This window comes from Prionailurus bengalensis, chromosome C2, assembly GCF_016509475.1.
Source record: "Prionailurus bengalensis isolate Pbe53 chromosome C2, Fcat_Pben_1.1_paternal_pri, whole genome shotgun sequence".
Taxonomy (NCBI): Eukaryota; Metazoa; Chordata; class Mammalia; order Carnivora; family Felidae; genus Prionailurus; species Prionailurus bengalensis.
In genome coordinates, this window is record NC_057350.1 from 65846288 (window position 1) to 65867510 (window position 21223).

Sequence of the window (21223 nt, forward strand, 5' to 3'; positions counted from 1 at the left end):
TGAAATATTCAGAACCAGTGTCCTTAATGAAATGGATACAGTTGAATAATATCTTTGATTCCCATCTAGCCAAAAACAGTATCTTTCTAGGTCTGGATAATTTTAAATCACCCAGTTGGAGAAGCCCAGGTTGCATTTAAAAAACTTTATTGTGAACAAAGTAAAATATAAACTCAGCATTTCAAGGATGAGCTGAGAGATTTTGCTGAGGAACCAGTTTTTTATACTCCCTGTTTTATACTATTTTTGCTTCCCTTTCTTTATGTTCATCTGTTTTGTATCTTAAAGTCCTCATATGAGTGAAGTCATATGATATTTATCTGACTAATTTCACTTACCCTCTATTTCCATCCACATAGTTGCAAATGGCAAGATTTCATTCTTTTTGATTGCCAAGTAATACTCTGTTGTATATATATACCATATCTTCTTTATCCATTCATCCATCAATGGACATTTGGGCTCTTTCCATACTTTGGCTATTGTTGATAGTGTTGCTATAAACATTGGGGTGCATGTGTCCCTTTGAAACAGCATACCTGTATCCCTTGGATAAATACCTAGTACTGTAGTTCCTGGGTTGTAGGGTAGTTCTAGTTTTAATTTTTTGAGGAACCTCCATACTGTTTTCCAGAGTGGCTGCACCAGTTTGCATTCCCACCAGGAGTGCAAAAGAGATCCTCTTTCTCCACATCCTCGCCAACATCTGTTGTTGCCTGAGTTGTTAATGTTAGCCATTCTGACAGGTGTGAGGTGGTATTTCATTGTGGTTTTGATTTGTATTTCCCAGATGATGAGTGATGTTGAGCATTTTTTCATGTGTCGGTTGGCCATCTGGATGTCTTCTTTGGAGAAGTGTCTATTCATGTCTTTTGTCCATTTCTTCACTGGATTATTTGTTTTTTGGGTGTTGGGTTTGGTAAGTTCTCTATAGATTTTGGATACTAACCCTTTATCTGATGTGTCATTTGCAAATATCTTCTCCCATTCTGTCAGTTGCCTTTTAGTTTTGCTGATTGTTTCCTTCACTGTGCAGAAGGTTTTTATTTTGATGAGGTCCCAATAGTTTATTTTTGCTTTGGTTTCCCTAAACTGCACATATTTAAAGTATACAACTTGGTAAGTTTTTTGTGTTCATTATCTTTTTAAAAAATTAATTTTTAATTGAAGTATAGTTGACATACAATATTATATTAATTTCAAGTGTACAACATAGTGATTCAACATGTATATTCATCATAAAATGCTTACCATAATATATGTAGGTACCACCTGTCACCATACAATGTTATTACAATATTACTGACTATATTCCCTATGCTATACTTTTCATCTTCCTGACTTTTTTTATTGAAGTACAGTTGACACACAATGTTACGTTAGTAACAGGTGAATAACATAGTGATTCTGGACAATTCTATATGCTATGCTATGCTTGCTACAAGTGTAGTTGCTATCTGTAACCATACAACACTATTACAATACCATTGACTGTATTTCCTATGCTGTACCTTTTATCCTCATGACTTATTTATTCCATAGTTGGAAGCCTGTATCTCCTACCCACCTTCATCCATTCTGCCCATCCCCTCACATCTTTCTGCTTTGGCAACCATCAGTTTGTTCTCTGTATTTATGGGTCTGTTTCTGCTTTTTGTTTGTTTATTCATGTGTTTTGTTTTTTAGATTCCACATGTAAGTGAAATCATAAGGTTTTATTTATTTTTATTTATTAAGGTTTTTTATATATGGTATTTGTCTTTCTCTGTCTGACTTATTTCATTTAGCATAATAACTTCTAGGTCCATCCATGTTGTTTCAAATGGCAAGATCTCATTCTTTTTTATGGCTGAGTAATATTCCATTATATATATATATGTATATATATACACACACACATATATGTATTCATTCATTTTATTACATATATATTCATTCATTCCATTATATATATATGTACATATATATATTCATTCCATTATATATATTCACTCCATTATATACATGTAGATATATGTATTATATATATGTATATATGTATTATATCTTATCGAGTCATCTATCAATGGACACTTAAGTTGCTTCCATATGTAGTATTATAAATAATGCTGCAGTAAACACAAGAGTGTATATATCTTTTCAAATTGGTATTTTTGTTTTCCTTGGGTAAATACTCAGAAGTGAAATTACCAAATCATAGGTATTTCCATTTTTAATTTTTTGAGGAACCTCCATAATGTTTTCCACAGTGGCTACACCAATTTGCATTCCCACCAACAGTGCATGAGGGTTCTCTTCGTATCCTTTCTTTCCAACAATTATTATTTATTTTTTTAATACTTAAAAAAATTTTTTAATGTTTTTAAAATTATTTTTATTTTATTTTTTTATGTTTTATTTTACATAAAATAAAACATAAGAGAGACAGAGCACAAACAGGAGAGGGGCAGAGAGGGAAACACAGAACCCAAAGCAGGCTCCAGGCTCTGAGCTGTCAGCACAGAGCCCGATGAAGGGCTTGAACTCACAAGCAGTGAGATCATGATCTGAGCCGAAGTTGGATGCTCAACCAACTGGGCCACCCAGGTGCCCCAGAAATTTTTTTTATGTTTATTTATTTTTGAGAGACAAAGAGACAGAGCACAAGTAGGGGAGGGCAAGAGAGAGAGGAGGACACAGAATCTGAAGCAGGCTCAAAGCTCTGAGCTGTCAGCACAGAGCCCGGCACAGGGCTTCAACCCACAAATTGTGAGATCATGACCTGAGCCAAAGTTGGATGCTTAACCAACTGAGCCACCCAGGTGCCCCTAATATTTCTTATCTTTTTGATAATAGCCATTCTGACTGGTGATGATATCTCACTATGGTTCTGATTTGCATTTCCCTGATGATTAGTAATGTTGAGTATCTTTTCATGTGTCTGTTGGACATCTGTACATCTTCTTTGGAAAATGTCTATTCATGTCTATGCCCATTGTTTCATTGGATTATTTGTCTTTTGGTGTTGAGTTGAATGAGTTCTTTATATATTTTTGATATTTACCCTTTACCAGATATTTTGCAAATATCTTCTCCCATTCAGTATGTTGCTTTTTGTTTTGTTGATGGTGTCCTTCACTGTGAAAAAGCTTTTTAGTTTGATGTAGTCCTAATTGCTTATTTTTGCATTTGTTGCCCTTGCCTGAGGAGACAGATCTAAAAAAATATTGCTAAAACCAGTGTCCAAGAGTTTACTGCCTATGTTTTCTTTCAGGAGTTTCATGGTTTCAGGCCTTGCACCTAGGTCTTTAATCCATTTTGAGTTTGTTTTTGTATATGGTGTAAGAAGGTGGTCCAGTTTTATTCTTTTGTGTGTAGCTGTCCAGTTTTCCCAACACCATTTATTGAAGAGGTTATTTTTTTCTCCATTGTATATTCTTGTCTCCTCTGTTAAAGATTAAGTGACCATACAAGCATGGGTTTATTTCTAGGCTTTCTATTCTGTTCTGGTGATCTGTGTGCCTATTTTTGTGCCAGTACCATACTGTTTTGATTATTATTGCTTTGTAGTATAGTTTGAAACCTGGGCTTGTGATACCTCCAACTTTGTTCTTCCTTCTCAAGATTGCTTTGGCTATTAAGGGTCTTTTGTGGTTCCATACAAATGTTAGGATTATCTGTCCTCGTTCTGTGAAAAATGATATTGGTATTTTGATAGTGGCATTGAATCTGTAGATTTGGGTAGCATGGATATTTTATCAATATTAATTTTTCCAATCAATGAGCCTGGTATATTTTTCCATTGATTTGTGTCATCTTAAATTTCTTCCATCAATGTCTTACAGTTTTCAGAGTACAGGTCTTCTATCTCATTAGTTAAATTTATGACTAGATATTTTATTCCTTTTTTTGATATTTTATTCTTTTTAATACAATTATAATTTGATAAGTTTTGCTGTATGTATACACCAAGATAATGAATGTATCTGTCACTCCCAAAAATTTCTTTGTGCCTCTTTGCAATCATTCTCTCCTACCCCTCCCTGCCATGCTGTCCTTTTACCCCTATTCTCAGGCATCCACTGATCTGCCTTCTGTCATTATAGATCATTTCCTAGAGTTTTATATAAAAGGAATCATAAACGGCATTATACAGTTTGTGAAAGAGTGCTATTTTATTTTATTTTTTTTTTCAACGTTTATTTATTTTTGGGACAGAGAGAGACAGAGCATGAACGGGGGAGGGGCAGAGAGAGAGGGAGACACAGAATCGGAAAGAGGCTCCAGGCTCTGAGCCATCAGCCCAGAGCCTGACGCGGGGCTCGAACTCCCGGACCGCGAGATCGTGACCTGGCTGAAGTCGGACGCTTAACCGACTGCGCCACCCAGGCACCCCAAGAGTGCTATTTTAAAAGCTGAACATGAAAGAAAACAAAATGTTTTAGTTGTTAAATGTAAATGTATAGCAACATTATATTTTTTAAACTTCTAACTAGTTCTATTTGTTTATTTTATCATCAAAGGACTGTTCCTTGCACATGGTAAAATATTTAGATAACCTGAAAATATGAACAAGGAAATGGAAGTTTCTCTACTACCTTCAACCCCCAAACCTCTAGTCCCTGAGTCCTCCTCTCAAAAGACAACCACGATTACAAGTTTCTTGTATATCCTTCTAGAAATAGTTTATGCATATACAGTTGTCTAGACTCATCAACAAAATAGAACATGTGTATCTTCTGTTCTGCAACTTACTTTTCTTTTTCATATAACATATTTTTAAATTGTTCCTTATGAGTACATAGAGTATATCTCACTATTCCATGGCTCCATACTGATCCATTGTGTGGATTTCTTTATTCAGCCCTCTATCAAAGGACATTTAAATTATTCTCCACCATTCCCCTTTGAATTTCAACACATGTAAACAATGCTGTAGTGAACTTAAACCTTTGAGTACTCATGTAATTATATCTGCAGGCTCAATTCCTACAAGTAGGATTAGTAGGCCAACTAATGTGTTTTTTAAATCTTGATGAATAGAAGCAGACTGTCTTCCAAAGGAGTTGTGCTTATTTTCTTCTTTTATATACTTTTTCTTTTTTGTTTTGTAAGTAATCTCTACACCCAACATGGGGCTTGAACCCATGACACCCAGTGAGCCAGCCAGCCATCCCAAAGTTGTGCCTATTTTCACTTCCACCACCCTTGTATTACATGCTCACAATAGACCTCATACTTTCATCAATACTGTGTATTATTGGACTCTGATCTTTGTCAGTCTGATTGGTGAAGACTAGCACCTAGCTTCAACAGCACTTTTTTTTTTTTTTGTCATAGTGATACTTTGTTTTTAAATTTTTAATTGAGGGGCACCTCGGTGGCTCAGTCAGTTAAGCGTCCGACTTCAGCTCAGGTCACGATCTCATGGTCCATGAGTTCGAGCCCCACATTGGGCTCTGTGCTGACAGCTCAGAGTCTGCAGCCTGCTTCAGATTCTGTGTCTCCCTCTCTCTCTGACCCTCCCCCATTCATGCTCTGTCTCTCTCTGTCTCAAAAATAAATAAAACATTAAAAAAAATTAAAAAAAATAAATAAATTTTTAATTGAAATATATTTGACATATAATATATACATTTAAGGTACACAACATGTTAATCTGACACATTTATATACTATATGATTGCCATTGTAGCACTAATTACATAATTATCCTTTCGTTTTAGTAGTTGGAATAATTAAATTTTGGTTTTTTAGCAAGTTTGATTATAATACAGTATTGTTGTCTATATTCACTGTACTGTGCATTAGATCTCTAGGGCATATTCACTACTTGTTGTAAGTTTGTACCCTTAAGCAGCATCTGTCCTGTTCCCCCCATCCCTTGGTGACCACCATTTCATTCTCTGTTTTTACAAGTTTGGGTTTTGGGGAGCAAGGGAGGGGCAGAGGGAGGGAGAGAGAGAGAATCTTAAAGGCTCCACACACAGCATGGAGCTCAATGTAGGGCTCAATCTCATGAACCATGAGATCATGACCTGAGCCAAAATCAAGAGTTGGACGCTTAACCAACTGAGCCACCCAGGCGCTTCTGGGACATTCTTTAATACAGTTGAGCATCTTTTCTTTCGTTTATGAATCATTGATATTTTTTGCAGTTACCTCTCTCTATATAAATCAATTTTATGAATCAGTCATTTATATGCTACTGGAAAATTTTGGTCAAACCTTGTAATGTTCCCTCCAGGATAGTGGTGGTCAGGACCTCAAGGGATGGGGCAGAAAAGCTAATCTGCCAGTGTATCCTCTCTTTCCAGAGTTCCTCTGAGGGTTCCTGGGGAGTCCAGCCAGAAAAGTATACAGGCAAACCTTGTTTTATTTGGCTTCACTTTATTGCCTTTTGCAGATACTGCATTTTTTAAATAAATTGAAGGTTTGTGGCAACCCTGCATCTAACAAGTTTATTGGTGCCATTTTTCTAGCAGCATTTGCTCACTTTACATCTCTGGGTCATATTTTGGAACAATTTTCTCAATGTTTCAAACTTTATTATTATTATATTTGTTATGGTGATTTGTGATCAGTAATCACAACTTGCTGAAAGCTCAGATGATTCTTAGCATTTTTTATCAATAAAGTGTCTTTCATTAAGATATGCACATTGTTTTCTTAGACATAATACTATTATTGCACACTTAATAGACCACAGTATAGTATAAACGTAACTTTTATTGTACTTGGGAACCCCAAAATTCTCTTGACTTGTGTTATTGCCATATTTGCTTTATTGTGATGGTCTGGAACCAAACCTACAGTATCTCTCAAGTATGCCTGTATTACAGTCTTTGTGATTGTGTACATAACATTCTTTCTGGCTTGCAAAACTGATTTTGATAGTGTTCTGAAGTATTCAACTCAAAGGCAATAAAAGTTTTCCTATCTTTCCTCCTAAGTTATGAAACTTAATTATGGTGGATATAAATATAATGTCTTTGTGAGAGGCAAAGCCCTAGGGACACACTTAGAGAATTAGCTTTTTCTGGTTACTATCAAAATTTGTATCTTGCTTCCTAATTAAACTAAAGAGGAAATTTTTAAAAACTAGGGATGAATAGAAGAAAAGTGGTAGGAGTAGCAATAATACATCTTGCAGACTTATGATCTAACTGGAAAACTTCATGAAGTGTTGTAAGCTGGAGCAGTTTAGCTAGGAAAGATGCCTTGCACAATATAAGAGAGTAGAAAAGTCCTTTTAGAAGCATTGCTTTCAGGAAACTTTGCAGAAGGCTGACGATCTGAACATGGGCTTTCAAAGTGTGAATGGGACCATGTCTTGTCCTATAGTCGGCACTGATCTGGTGAATATGTGGTATTTCTGGTTGACAGGTGTAGTGGTGTTGAACACTTTATTTTGGAAGTTATCGGACGCCTCCCTGACATGGAAATGGTGATCAATGTACGAGATTATCCTCAGGTTCCTAAATGGATGGAGCCTGCCATTCCAGTCTTCTCCTTCAGTAAGGTAAGTATAGGGAAAGATGTATGGGGAGATGGGAGGTGTTCCTCTAGAGTATGAGTAGGAGATGATTGTCCTATGACAGAATCTGCTGGGTAATGGTGAGGGTGATGCCTGAGGTCCAGGAATTGGCCTGTGTCCCTCTTAGCTTCACAGTGGCTGAGCAATAAGACTGAGGAAATGGGTAAAAAGATTGCTTAAGTGTCTATAGGTCTAGGGATGAAGGGGAGAGAATAATGGACACCTAAAGAACTGATAGGACATTGAAGGAAAGGTTTAGAGATCCTACAGAACATAGGGAGAGAGTGGCTCAAAATAGCTCATGGGCTTGGAGTTAGAGAACACCTTCATTCAAAAACTATTTGTTGAACTCCCATATGTGTGTGTGTGTGTGTGTGTGTGTGTGTGTGTGTGTGTGTAGTCCTATCTGTCAGTGTATCCCAGGGGCCCAGCATGGCTAACAGTGAAGCTGAAGGTGGTGGATAACTCCACACAGTTTGTGCTGAAGCAGTACATTGAGGGGATAGGTCTGGGATATCCAAGAGGAATATGTGAGAGGGTGAGCTTTGAGTCTAGCTATGGAGGAATAGGAGTACTAGTTCACACCTGTGGACTTGAAGAATTTGAGATAGTTAATATCTTCTCAGTGCCCAGGTTGTTGCAAATGTGTATTGGAAGGCATGGGCCTTGGTTCCCTTGAGACTAGGTATGGCCACATTTAGGGGTGGGGTGGGAGGGCTAGAAGAGAATGGGTGGAAGATTCTATGGGGGAAGGGAGGGTTTAGGAAAACCCGATGGACTTTGAGAAAAGGAGCACCATCTCGGATGTGGTTTCTCCAAAGAGGGACCTTTTATCCCCACTTTTTCTTTATCACAGTTTACTTTCTCTGTAGACTTGTGTATTTACTGTGTTGCAGATGGGCTGAGGCCACATTTGTGTTGCATTTCCCATGATTTAGCTTCATTTCTCAAAAGTGCTTGGTTTTCTTGTTTGTCATGAAACCCTCCCAGAAGAACAGATAGAAGCTCCCATGTAAGTCAGTAAGGACTTTATGCTTGTTATCTATTTGTTGTTTCTGTGTATGGTAAAGTATAACAATCAGTATACTTTCTTTTCATCTTCTCTTTTTGTTTCTAAGCCAGTGACTTCTAATTCCCAAGAGAAAGCTTTTAGTCTTTCAACTTTATAGTAATTGTACAGCTTCTATTGAGCAGCTGTTATGTCTGAGCTGCTTTATGAATCACATACCATTTTTCAAAAGTATTTGAGAAAGGCAAACAGCATATTGCATGTGTAATTCCAGTGAAACTACTGAAGAGTTAGAGGTTTATCAGGCCAGAGTTTTAACAGAAGTAATCATAAAAAGAGAACAAATGATTTAAAACTTTTTTCAAAAGATGTGGGATAATATCCCTTTCTCCCATTCTGCCCATCAGCACTTCTGGTCCTGATCAACAAATAATCAATAATTTATTGACCAACCAGGGCGAGCTCAACAGTACCACAGTATTAGATAACACTAATGAACACTTACTGAGTACTTACTATGTACCAAACACTGGTCTAAGTTTTTCACATGTACTAACTCATTTAGTAAGCCCATTAGATAGGTAACATTATTGGTATTATTTCTCCCTTCATAAAGATAAAGCAGGCATAGAAAAATTAAGTAACTTGCCTAGAGTTGGAAAGAAGTAGAGTCAGCATTTTGAGTCAGCATTCAAACCCAGATGATCTGTTTCAAGAGCCCCTACCATTTTAACCATTTAATTGTGATTCTTGCTCTCAAAAGATCCATCTAGGAAATAATCAGGAACTGGTAAGACAGTATATACTCCAAATGTAATAGCAGTTAAAAGATAAGAGAGCTGTGTGATGATTCAGAGTTAGGTATTTTGTTTCCTTAAACTAAAAACCCTAACAAATAGAACTTTGGGTAACTGGAAAAGTTGACCTTTAATGAGATTTTAAATTCTGGGATTCAGTGAGCCCATGATTTTTAACCCACGGTCATTTTTCTCTTTTAATGTCTAGAGTCCAGACTTTGCAGACAAAGGAAAATATATTTCTGGCAATTTAATACTAGAGCAAGACTTTTTTCCAGATACTGTGGCATGACTGTAGTTTAATTCTTCTCTCTCTGTTCTGAGACTGATGTATAACAACCTTTCTGTTTCTGTTGAAGACATCAGAGTACCATGATATCATGTATCCTGCTTGGACATTTTGGGAAGGGGGGCCTGCTGTTTGGCCAATTTATCCTACAGGTCTTGGACGGTGGGACCTCTTCAGAGAAGATCTGGTAAGGTAGGTCCTTTAGAGAGGTTTTATTTGTCCTTCTTTGTAGGTCTTCTTGAAATAAACTAATGTTTGTTTAAGTTAAAAACAAAAGGAAAACTATAGCATAAGCAATTTTGTGTGTGTATAAAATATTTACCCATCCATAGGAAAAGAGCAGAGCCTACCCTAAAGTATCAGTAATGCCTTTGGGGAAAGGAGTATAGGAGCCTTTTCTTTTCTTCTTTAAATTTTTCTGTATTTTTAAGATTCTCCAAATAAGAGTGAATTACTTTCATAATTTGAAAAAAGTGAATGACCATGTTGTGGGGGAGAATAGAAAATTACTAGGAGGAACATAAATGTACTTTATAACTTAGATCTAAGTCCTTAAGGTGGAGATGGGGAGGACATATTGTCCCATAATTATCTCAAGTACAAACTTATTCCAGATTCTCCTGATTCACGACTGAGACATGCTTGGGCTGTTGAGTCTATCTGATGTCATTTCAGAATTTAGATTGTCCATGTCATCCAAGCTATAGGTATTTCTTACCTTGCTACATTTTGCATTTATGATTTAAACAACATTGATACCTAATTAGAAAACTTCTAGAAGAAATACAGTCTTTATAGGTCCTCTCTCAGGTCCATTGAGGAAGCAAAAATTTAATTTAACTTCATTTCCACAAATATCTATCACCTGTACCATGTGTGGCTGGAGATTCAAAGGGGGTGAAAAGAATGTCCCTTTTCTAAAGAAACACATAGGGCTGAAGTCCTCAATGGCGGTTAAAGCCACCAGGTAAAAAATGAGTCTGTTATCTGGTGGGTGTACTTTGAAAATGATTTTGTAAAATACCTTGGTCTCATACTTCACAGAACTAGAACTGGAAATTGTCCTTTCCAACTCTTTATTTCAGGGGTTGAGTGACTTGGTCAATGTCAGGAACCAATCTAGGCCTGAAGTCCTGGTATCCAAGTGCATTATCTTCTCCACATTACCAATTAACCTTACCCATCCTCTCCAGAGGGAAAAATAACAAGTTTTTTAACCTGTTTTTCTTCAAGTTATTCTTGGCTTTAGTTATCTAATCCTTTTTTTTTTTTTCAGGTACTTGCAAATACACTTTTTACACTCGTCTTTTTTGTAGCTCTTTTTCTACCTGCTATCCATCTACTTTGTTTTTTCTCTTTTCTTCCTTCCTTTCTTTCTTTTCTTTCCTCTTTCTTTCTTTCTTTCTTCTTTCTTTCTCTTTCTTTCTTTCTTTCTTTCTTTCTTTCTTTCTTTCTTTCTTTCTTTCTAGAGACAGAGAGAGAGAGAACAAGCAGGGAAGGGGCTGAGTGAGAAGGAGAGAGAGAATCTCAAGGAGGCTCCATGCTCAGTGTAGAGCCCCATGCAGGGCTCGATCTTACAACTGTGAGATCATGACTTGAGCCAAAATTGAGTCGGACACTTAATCAACTGAGCCATCCAGGCACCCTACTTTGTTTTTTAAATCTTTAAAAACAACCTTTTTTTCTGATTATGAAACCTATATATGCTCATAAAAATAAAGAAGTATGTCTAACATCGGCATCTTTTCCCCCCACTTCTTAGTGTGTTTTAGGGATCTTTCCATGTCAGTACATATGAAACTACCTCATTATTTTTATTAGTTACATGGTATTCCATTGCATGGATAATAATTTACCTCATTATTTTCTATGATAGACTTTTAGGCTATGTGTAATATATGCATAATTTCTTGTTTTCTGGACTATTTGAGAGTAAGTTGCATACCTTATGACCCTGTACATCCTAATACTTTAGTGTGTATTTCCTAATAGCAAGGATATTCTCCTTTATACCCATGCTGCAATTATCAAATTCAGGAAACAATATTGGTACAACACTTAATTATCCCAATAATGTCCTGTATGGCACATTCTACCTCCAGTACAGGATACAATCCAGGCTCATGTGTTGCATTTAGTTATTATTTCTGTTTAGTCTCCTGTAATCTGGAACAGCTCTTCAGTCTGTCTTTCTCTTTCATAACACTGACATTTCGAAGAATACAGGCCACATACATTATAGAATGTTCTTCAGTTTAGTTTTGTCTATTCCTCATGATTAGATTCAGCTTATGCATTGCTGGCCTTAATACTTACCTAAGTGATTTTTGCATCCATCTATAACTCTTCTTTTTTTTTTTTTTTAATGTTTATTTATTTATTTTGAGAGAGGCAGAGTGTGTGGGGGAGGGGCTGAGAGAAAGGGAAAGAGAATCTGGGCTCTGTGCTGACAGAGCTCAGTCTCACAAACTGTGAGATCATGACCTGAGCTGAAATCCAGAGGTGGATGCTTAACCAACTGAGCCACCCAGGTGCCCCCATCCTTAACTCTTTAGAGATATTAATTTTGATCACCTAGTCAAGCTGTTACCAGTTCCTCCACTACGTACTCTTTTTCCTCCCTTGAAAACCACTAAGCTTATTTTAGGGAGATTGATTATGTTTTAAAATCTAAACTTACAAGAACATATTTTTCTTTTGATATCATCCCCTCTTATTCTTCAGGTGAATTTATTCATGATTGCAGAATTGTAATTTAAAAAAAGATTTTTTAATACATCTATTTATTTTTGATAGAGAGAGACAGAGCACAAGTGGGGGAGGGGCAGAGAGAAAGAGACACAGAATCCGAAGCAGGCTTCAGGCTTTGAGCTGTCAGCACAGAGCCCGATGTGGGGCTCGAACTCACAAACCGTGAGATTATGACCTGAGCCAAAGTCAGACACTTAACCGACTGAGCTGCCCAGGTGCCCCCAGAATTATAATTTTATATTTTAGAGCCCTCCATTCAAAAGCTCTAGCTATGTGATTTCACTTCTTACTTTGAAACTTTAAAAATCTCCTTGTTTAGGGGCGCCTGGGTGGCTCAGTCGGTTAAGCGTCCGACTTCGGCCAGGTCACGATCTCGCGGTCCGGGAGTTCGAGCCCCGCATCGGGCTCTGGGCTGATGGCTCAGAGCCTGGAGCCTGTTTCCGATTCTGTGTCTCCCTCTCTCTCTGCCCCTCCCCCGTTCATGCTCTGTCTCTCTCTGTCCCAAAAATAAATAAACGTTGAAAAAAAAAATTTTTTTAAATAAAAAAAAAAAATCTCCTTGTTTATCTGCATTGATGTCTGCCTGCTATTTTTTCTAATCTTTTGGGAGTTTGTCCCTATTGACTTACTTTTCACTCCGTAGAAGAATTCACTGTTTCTGTATTTTAAAGATTTATGTCTCTACTGTCATAGGAGGTAGGGAGGATGGTTATAAAAGAGGTCTGGGGCAGCCCCAGGCTGTGTTGGCCACTTTTAGCACTTGCCTGGGGAAAAAAGTCCTAACATAGGTCTTTTGAGGGTAAGTAGGTGGGTAGAAAGAATGAGGGAGAGAGAAAACAGAGATGGTACAAGTCTGTGTATATTAAATACAGTTTTCCCAGGGACCAAGGAAATTTATACTCAGAATTTCAGTATAAATTGATACTTTTTTAGTTGGGTGGTTTGGCAACGTATATCAAAATATAAAATGTATATATCTTTGACCCAGCCATTTCACTTCTAGAATTTATCCCAAAGAGTTAATTGGACAAGTATGTAAAGGTAGGTACACAAAGATATTCACTACAGTATTGTTTCTTAAAGCAAAGAGTTAGACACTACCTAAAAGCCCATGAATAAGTAATGAAGTGAATTATGGCATGGCTATAAAACAGAATGTTGTGCCTGAATGCAAAGTAAAGGTAGCATAGGGCTTAAAAACAGGGACTCTGGGTTTATACTCTGGCTCTTATCAGCTGTGTGACTCTGGGCAAACTGCTTACCCTCTCAAGAGCCTCAGCTGTAAATTAGGGATAACAAAACCACCTCAAGCATTGTGAGAATGGGTATATATATAATATATAATATATAATATATATAAAATAACTGCGTTATATAGAGCAAGGTTTCTCAATATTGGTAGTATTGACATTTTGGATAGGATCATTCTTTGTTGCAGGGGTCTGTCCTGTGCATAACTATCCTGTCCTTGCAGGATAGTTAGCAGCACCCCATTAGTGTCTTAATGACACTAAATGCCAGTAGCACTCCCCCAGTAGTGACAATCAAAAATGTCTATAGTCATGGCCAAATGTCTTCTGGGGGAACGGGGCAAAGTCACCAATTGAGAACCACTGATATGGAGACTTGATTGGAAGGAAATTCTTCACTGAGACGTTAAATTGGTAAAAATGGTTATCTACGGGCAGGAGGGTTCCAGATGATTTTTCTACTTTTATTTTATGCTTTTCCATTAGAATTTTATATAGGGGCTCCTGGGTGGCTCAGTCAGTAAGGGTCCAACTCTTGGTTTCAGCTCAGGTCATGATCTCATGGTTCATGGGATCAAACCTCTGCTAACAGTGCAGAGCCCACTTGGGATTCTCTCTCTCTCTCTCTCTCTCTCTCTCTCTCTGCTCCTCCTCTACTCACATCCCCCCCCAAAATAAATAAAATAAACTTAAAAAAAGAATTTTATATAATGAGCATATACCATATTTCCAGTAAAAAACAAAAACCCAGTAAACAAAAATAACCCAGTGGTATAGCATTTATGTTTCGGTGGGAGGGAGTATGGAGCACAATGAGAGATAGTTTTGGCTTTGGATTGTAGAATCAGGAAAAGATGGTATAGCAAGGAAAACCTATGAGATAGGCCATGAAAATGAGCAATGCTCTCAGCTGAGAGAAGCTGAGTAATGTGACATTTATGTCTTTAAAAGTATTTCTACCTAAAAAGTTTATATCCTAAGTCTCTCCATTATGGTAAATAGTCCAGCAATCCCTCATTAACTCCAATTCAGCTGTCCCCCTCATTTCTCAGAGGAAGACACCATGCAACCCTGTGCAGGGCCCCTACAAAGGAAGTTAAAAATGCTGCATCTGTGAACTAGCAGCTTCAGCAAGAAAAGCTGGTCATGGTAGTATGTACTGAGACCTGAGTTTCAGGGACTTTGTTTCATGGAGCACTTAGGACAGTTTCAAGAATACAGGGTGCTTTGCAATATCAGACACGTTTCTAAAGATGCTGCCTATGCATCCAAAACACGAGGTCAAGAAGTGATTTGTTTTCTTGCCCTTAATTCAATTTCTGATATTTTCTGCAGGTCTCTTTGCCTATTAAGTTTATCAATAGCACCACTCTACATAAAGCAGAGAAGAAATCCTGATTGTATTCATTAAATAGCTCTAAACATGTCATTTAGGGGCTGGGAACTTTTCTTTCAATGTTGTTAACTTATTAACGGAGGAACAGATTGTAGATATTATTGGCTAGCATTTCCAAAGGAATGAAGCAACCACAAAGGGAAATGCAATGTCATTGAGGGCTCTTTCTTTTGAAAGCCTCGGTCAGACTTAATGAAAAATGTAAAGCTCTGAACTAATCTTCAGAAGTGGTTAAAACACGTCCTCATTTGGTTAAGAGAAAAACATAGAAACTAACTGAAATCTATTTTTAGGTCAGCAGCACAATGGCCATGGAAGAAGAAAAACTCTACAGCATATTTCCGAGGATCAAGGTGACTATATTTTCTGGCATTTTACAAAGAAATTTGTAAAATATAAGCAATTTTGAGGGTGTGAAGATCTCTAGTTCAAAGAGAAAACTAAGATAACCAAGAAATAAATGTAGAAGCACAGAATTTTAGACAGAGAATTTAAATTTTTTGCCCAAATCACTCTTAGTTGAATTGGAACTGAAAGAAGTAAGGTTCATTCATTTATTCATTGAATAGGTATTTAGAGTGCCATGAGTATATTAGGCATTGAGTGTATGTTGAAGAGAACAGCTGAGTTGTCCTCTTGCCTAAGAGATTATAGTGTCCTATGGGTAGCTTCTGACCTGGACCTCTTCTAGTCACTGTGCTAGTGAATGGCGGATCAGGAACCATCACCAGATCTCCTGACTCCTTTTTCCATGAGGCCATGTGGCTGCCAAATAATGGTGGAGACCACAGACTGAGACTGATGAAAATGGAAAGGGAAGCAGGGAAGAAAGGGAGGAGGGAAAGGGAAATGTTGGTCAAGGACCCTCTCCATGTTACTCAGACCCACATCCCCAGTGCCAAGAACAGTACCGGCCATGTAGATACATGAAGACCATCTGTTGTATAGATGAACAGAACAGGGACCGTGAAAGGAGAAGGGTCTTGTCGTTTTCCTGGTGAGTCCTCAATACCCTCTATTGAGGCAGTGAACTTGAGAATGTAGATAGGCCCAGTAGGCACTGCTTACTGGTCCTTATCAACTTCTCTTGATTCTCAGATCTTGAGATCACAGCTTCTTAACTTGGGATCCATGTGTGGACTTGAAGAGTTCTAGGACTTCCTATAAATTATATAGGGATATGTCCGCTTTTCTAGAGAGTGGGTCCATGGCAGGTCGGGGGGGGGGGGGGCGGGAGAGGTGTCCAGGACCTCTCAAATGTCAGGACCATCTCCTACTTGGACCATAACTAGGACTTTTTCTACAGGTTTTAGCCCTTTTCTTTTTAATTTAAATATTACACTGGACTTTACGAAATACACACAACAAAGGTCATGTAGCTATTTTGGTGAGGGGTGATTACCTAGTCACACAGCTGTAAGTACTAGTGATTATAGACGCTACATGAGCCATCCTAAAAGGGAACTCATTCCCTGGGATATGCCTGTAGAGTTCAGAACAACATCCTCTTAAAGACTAGATGTAAGCAAAGAAGGGCCCAATACTCCCCATCTCTGAAGGGTAAACAGCCAGGAAAACAGGCAGGAACACCTATATGCACAGGGCCCAGTACCCCCCCACCCCCACCCCCACCTCTGCTGTAACCAGTAAGTTATCCATCTATGTATACAGTCATTGCATTGGGTCCAATTACAGCTTACTTTTTAGAGATTGGGAACAGTATTATGGTGGAGGACACATGTTTTATGTCATATGCTTCTTTTATAGGACAAGTCCAGAACGGGATCCTCTCATTCTTCTATCTCGGAAAAACCCAAAACTTGTTGATGCAGAATACACCAAAAACCAAGCCTGGAAATCTATGAAAGTAATCACAATTGTCTGAATAGAACCATAGCAGTGAACATTCTCACTCAAAGAACATTGTCACCTGGGTAGAATTCCAGATCAGGTTTCCTCTTAGTGATAGATGAATGTAGAGAAAGATCCACAAACTAGTATTAGCATATATGTAAATTATTCTTTCAAACTCACATTGCTTTTCTGGGCCATATTATGAGTAGTAGTTTTTGTTTTGTTTTGTTGTTTTGTTGTTGTTGTTGTTGTTTTGTTTTGTTTTTTTACTACTTTTAAGGTTTAAACCAGAGGACACAAACTTTTTATGGAAAGGGCCAAATGGTAAATATTTTAGGCTTTGTGGATTGTATGGTCTTGTTGTAGTTACTCAACTCTGCCATCACAGTGTGAAAGTAGCCACAGACAATATGTAAATGAATGAGCCTGGCTGTGTTCTAGTAAAACTTTATTTATGGCATGGAAATTTGAATTTCATGTAATTTTCACATGTCATAAATACTCTTCTTTGGGTATTTTTCAAGCATTTGAAACGTAAAGATATCCTTAATTGAAATGTAAAGATATTCTTAATTTATTTACAACTCTCCAAGTGATTCTAAGGCAATGCCAGCAATGACTGGCTCCTTCAGGTTGGAGTTCATCTCTGTCTTCTATGACTTCTTGCCTTATTCAAAGAACTTTAAGCCCTAAATGTCCTCATTTGAAATTTTCAAATGCCATATGAGGATGATATGAAAAGAAGTTTTAAACTTCTTGTGGGAAAACTAAGTGCATCTGAGATGTAATATGTGATAGTTGTAATCAAACAGGAGCAAATGAAGTCTAACAAACTTTGTTGAAAAATAAAAATATGGGGGCGCCTGGGTGGCTCAGTCGGTTAAGTGTCCGACTTCGGCTCAGGTCATGATCTCACGGTCCGTGAGTTGGAGCCCCGCGTCGGGCTCTGTGCTGACAGCTCAGAGCCTGGAGCCTGTTTCAGATTCTGTGTCTCCCTCTCTCTCTGCCCCTCCCCCGTTCATGCTCTGTCTCTCTCTGTCTCAAAAATAAAAAATAAACATTTAAAAATTTAAAAAAAAAAGAAAGAAAAAAATATGAAAAGTGTATCCATTCAGCACAGCCTCTACTGTGGGATGCTGCAAAAGCAAACAAGACTTGTTTCCCTCATCAAAGTGTTTGCCATCTTCTAAGGTAGCTGGGATATAAATGGGGGTCTCAAACTCAGATGCCCCAGGAGGCCACAGGAGTGAGCAGGAGAGAGAGCTAAAGGTCTGGTCAACACCGCCAAGGGAATAGGAGCTCAGTTTACCAGACCTTCCTTTTATGTTTTACAAGAAAAGTTGGAAATCGGGGTTTTTGGAAGAAATATCTTACCACCTGTAAATGTTGGCAATGGTTTGAATTTTTATTTTTAAATACTTTCCATCCCCAACAAAATCTGTGTGTGGGTTTTACCTCTGAGCCCACCAGCCACCACCTGTACCTTCGTATATGTATACTTTACACAGAGTGAAATGTGCTGTAGGTTAGGATCTCTGAGTTCAGAGAAGGATCCACATGGCTCTGGGAGCTTAAACTCTAAAATCAGACAGGCCCAGGTTAAAACCCTTGCTCCTCTACATAGGGCCACATGACCCTGAGCAAGTCTCAACTTTTCGAGACCATGGCTTCTTCATGTATAAAATGGGATAATAATTCCTCTGAATGTGTTTATTCAGGACAATGAAATGAGGTCGTGTTGATGGAATGCTTAACTATGTTTGCTGCATACTGCTTTTCAATAAATACTACCACTCTCAATACTAATAACTTCCTTTTCGCTTAAAGGACACCTTGGGGAAGCCAGCTGCTAAGGATGTCCATCTTGTGGATCACTGCAAATACAAGTAAGACTTCTAGGACTCCTGACTCTTGGTTTCCCTATTACATTTGGAATAGCTTCACTTTGGGAGAGAACTTTAATACTAGGTCCAACTGGGGTTTATGAAAGTCCTATTAATTCATCTGGTTGTTGTTTAATGAGAACATGCTGTGTGTACAGGGTTCTCACTTGAGTTCTGTGGGAACTGCAGAGACCCTAAAAAATGGTCCCTGCCTCCATAGACCTTTCTGCTAGCAACCAAAGTGATGGGATTCCTTCTCTCTACACCCCATCCAACCAATAGGTAAAGTTAAAGTATTTATCAGATTAATAAAAGTTTACATTTCAAAATGAATAAAGCATATGTAACTAAAATGTTAGAATTCAATGCCAGGACTAAGGATTAGGTGAACAAGTAAAACCAGGTCAGGAGGAGGAAGTAGGGGGATTCAGAGAGGTGAATGCTGATTACACTGCATAGTGGGAACTCTAGGGTAGAAGCAACTCTAGTTGGAGACAGGGGTGCATGCATGAGAAATGCTGAAAAGACCATGTTCTTTTCTAAGATAGCTTTTTTCCAGGGGGCATTTCTTTGAAGATTGATTAGGTATACCTGGTTTTCTTCTCCAGAATTCAGAAGAGGAATTCTGTTCAGAAGGGGAACAGCAGGTGCTTTTGGTGGGGTACCCCAGGGGAAAAACAAGGCTTTGGGGAGCCATGACTCACTAGAGACATTAGGCCCAGGAAAGCTCATAGGAAAGGGTAAGGTACTCTCTCCATCTGAGCCTTACATCTCTCTATCTAGACCCAGTTTGTGGCCCTCTCTAGGTCTGTCTGGAGAAAGAATCCTCTTTTCTCCCCCACCTGACATTCCCTGAAATAGCCAGTAGCCCCTGGAAACCCACAGGGACATGCAGATGTGTCCTTGAAACCTGAAAATAGGAAGGGCAGGGAGAGGGGTCATAAAAGGAGAGATGGGGAGGAGGGAATAAGAAGAAAAAGATCCTATTTGTGGTAGCAGGTGTATAGTATTGAATATATTTTGCTCTTTCTTTCCCAGGTATCTGTTTAATTTTCGAGGTGTAGCCGCAAGTTTCCGGTTCAAACACCTCTTCCTGTGTGGTTCCCTTGTTTTCCATGTTGGTGATGAGTGGCTTGAATTCTTCTATCCACAACTGAAGCCATGGGTTCACTATATCCCAGTCAAAACAGATCTCTCCAATGTCCAGTGAGTGGCTCTCCCCAAGCAGAGTGCCTAATGACTCCCCAATCTGCCTCTAAGTCCCCAGCCATTTAAGGCATTTACTACTGATGACTTTTTCCCTTGAAAGTTTTTTTTTATATAAATTTTTCAATGTTTATTTACTTTTGAGAGAGAGACTGAGAGACAGAGAGCAAGCAAAGGATGGGCAGAGAGAGAGGGAGACACAGAATCCGAAGTAAGCTCCCAGTTCTGAGCTGTCAGCACAGAGCCCGACAAGGGGCTCGAACTCACAGACCGTGAGATCATGACCTGAGCTGAAGGCAGATGCTTAACTCACTAAGCCACCCAGGAGCCCTGAAAGCTTTTTTTTCTATGTGGTTTGTATATACAGTGCTACCAGTCAACTAGGCTATATGTGAGATTTAATCTGAAAAAGCGCTCTAATGCTAGTTTGAAATGTAATGTTCAGGCAGTCCACAGTAGAAAAGTGCTTATCTCTCAAAGACTAAAGATAGGGATATTAGATGTTGTTATATTATCAAAGAGACTTTCAGATACGTGAGGACCCCACTGAAGCTGAGGCCAATTTTCTCACATGATGGGAGGAACGAGGAAGAGATATGGAAAGGGCCCAGAAACATGAGACCAGGGCCCTCTTCTAGGGGCTACAGCAAGAGACAGGAGGGTAATTTTTTTTTCACTATTGATTTTTGATGTGTATCATTGAATATTTCTCTATTTTCTCAAGTATGTCCCAAATCTACAACAGGTTGCCTTTAGCCTGTGTGGAGGCTTTTGTTGTTGTTGTTGTTTTTGTCCTGTAAGGACCCAAATGTCTTTGCTTTAGAAAAGAAACAGGGACACCTGGGAGGCTCAGTTGGTTGAGAGTTCAACTTTGGTTCAGGTCGTGATGTGGTGGTTTGTGAGTTTGAGCCCCACATTGGGCTTGCTGCTGTCAGTGCAGAGCCCGCTTCAGATCCTCTGTCCTCCTCTCTCTGCCCCTCCCCTACATGTATGCTCTCAAAAATAAATAAAACATTTTAAAAAATGAGGTAAAATAAAAAAGAAATAACCAATTATCCACCTATCTAGAGATTAACCATAGACCTCAGTCTGTGGTCTTTCTTAGCTCAGTGTATATTTTAGAGACTAATGATTCTTTCCATTTTAGGGAGCTGTTGCATTTTGTAAAAGCAAATGATGACATGGCTCAAGAAATTGCTGAAAGGTAAGTTCTATTCATTTTTCCTTATCTATTTTACTTTATCATCCCCAACTAAAGTCACATGACTATTG

At 38.4% G+C, this 21223-nt stretch overlaps 1 protein-coding gene across 1 annotated transcript in view; it reads left to right on the forward strand.

The window, feature by feature from the left end:
* POGLUT1 (protein O-glucosyltransferase 1) overlaps positions 1–21223 on the forward strand; it is a 28004-nt gene that overhangs the window by 3645 nt on the left and 3136 nt on the right. The window contains exons 4-10 of the mRNA XM_043594240.1: positions 7366–7501; positions 9682–9803; positions 15302–15361; positions 16776–16875; positions 18690–18748; positions 19784–19951; positions 21099–21155. Of these exons, the coding sequence (XP_043450175.1) occupies positions 7366–7501; positions 9682–9803; positions 15302–15361; positions 16776–16875; positions 18690–18748; positions 19784–19951; positions 21099–21155 (702 nt within the window). The remainder of the gene's footprint in view (positions 1–7365; positions 7502–9681; positions 9804–15301; positions 15362–16775; positions 16876–18689; positions 18749–19783; positions 19952–21098; positions 21156–21223) is intronic.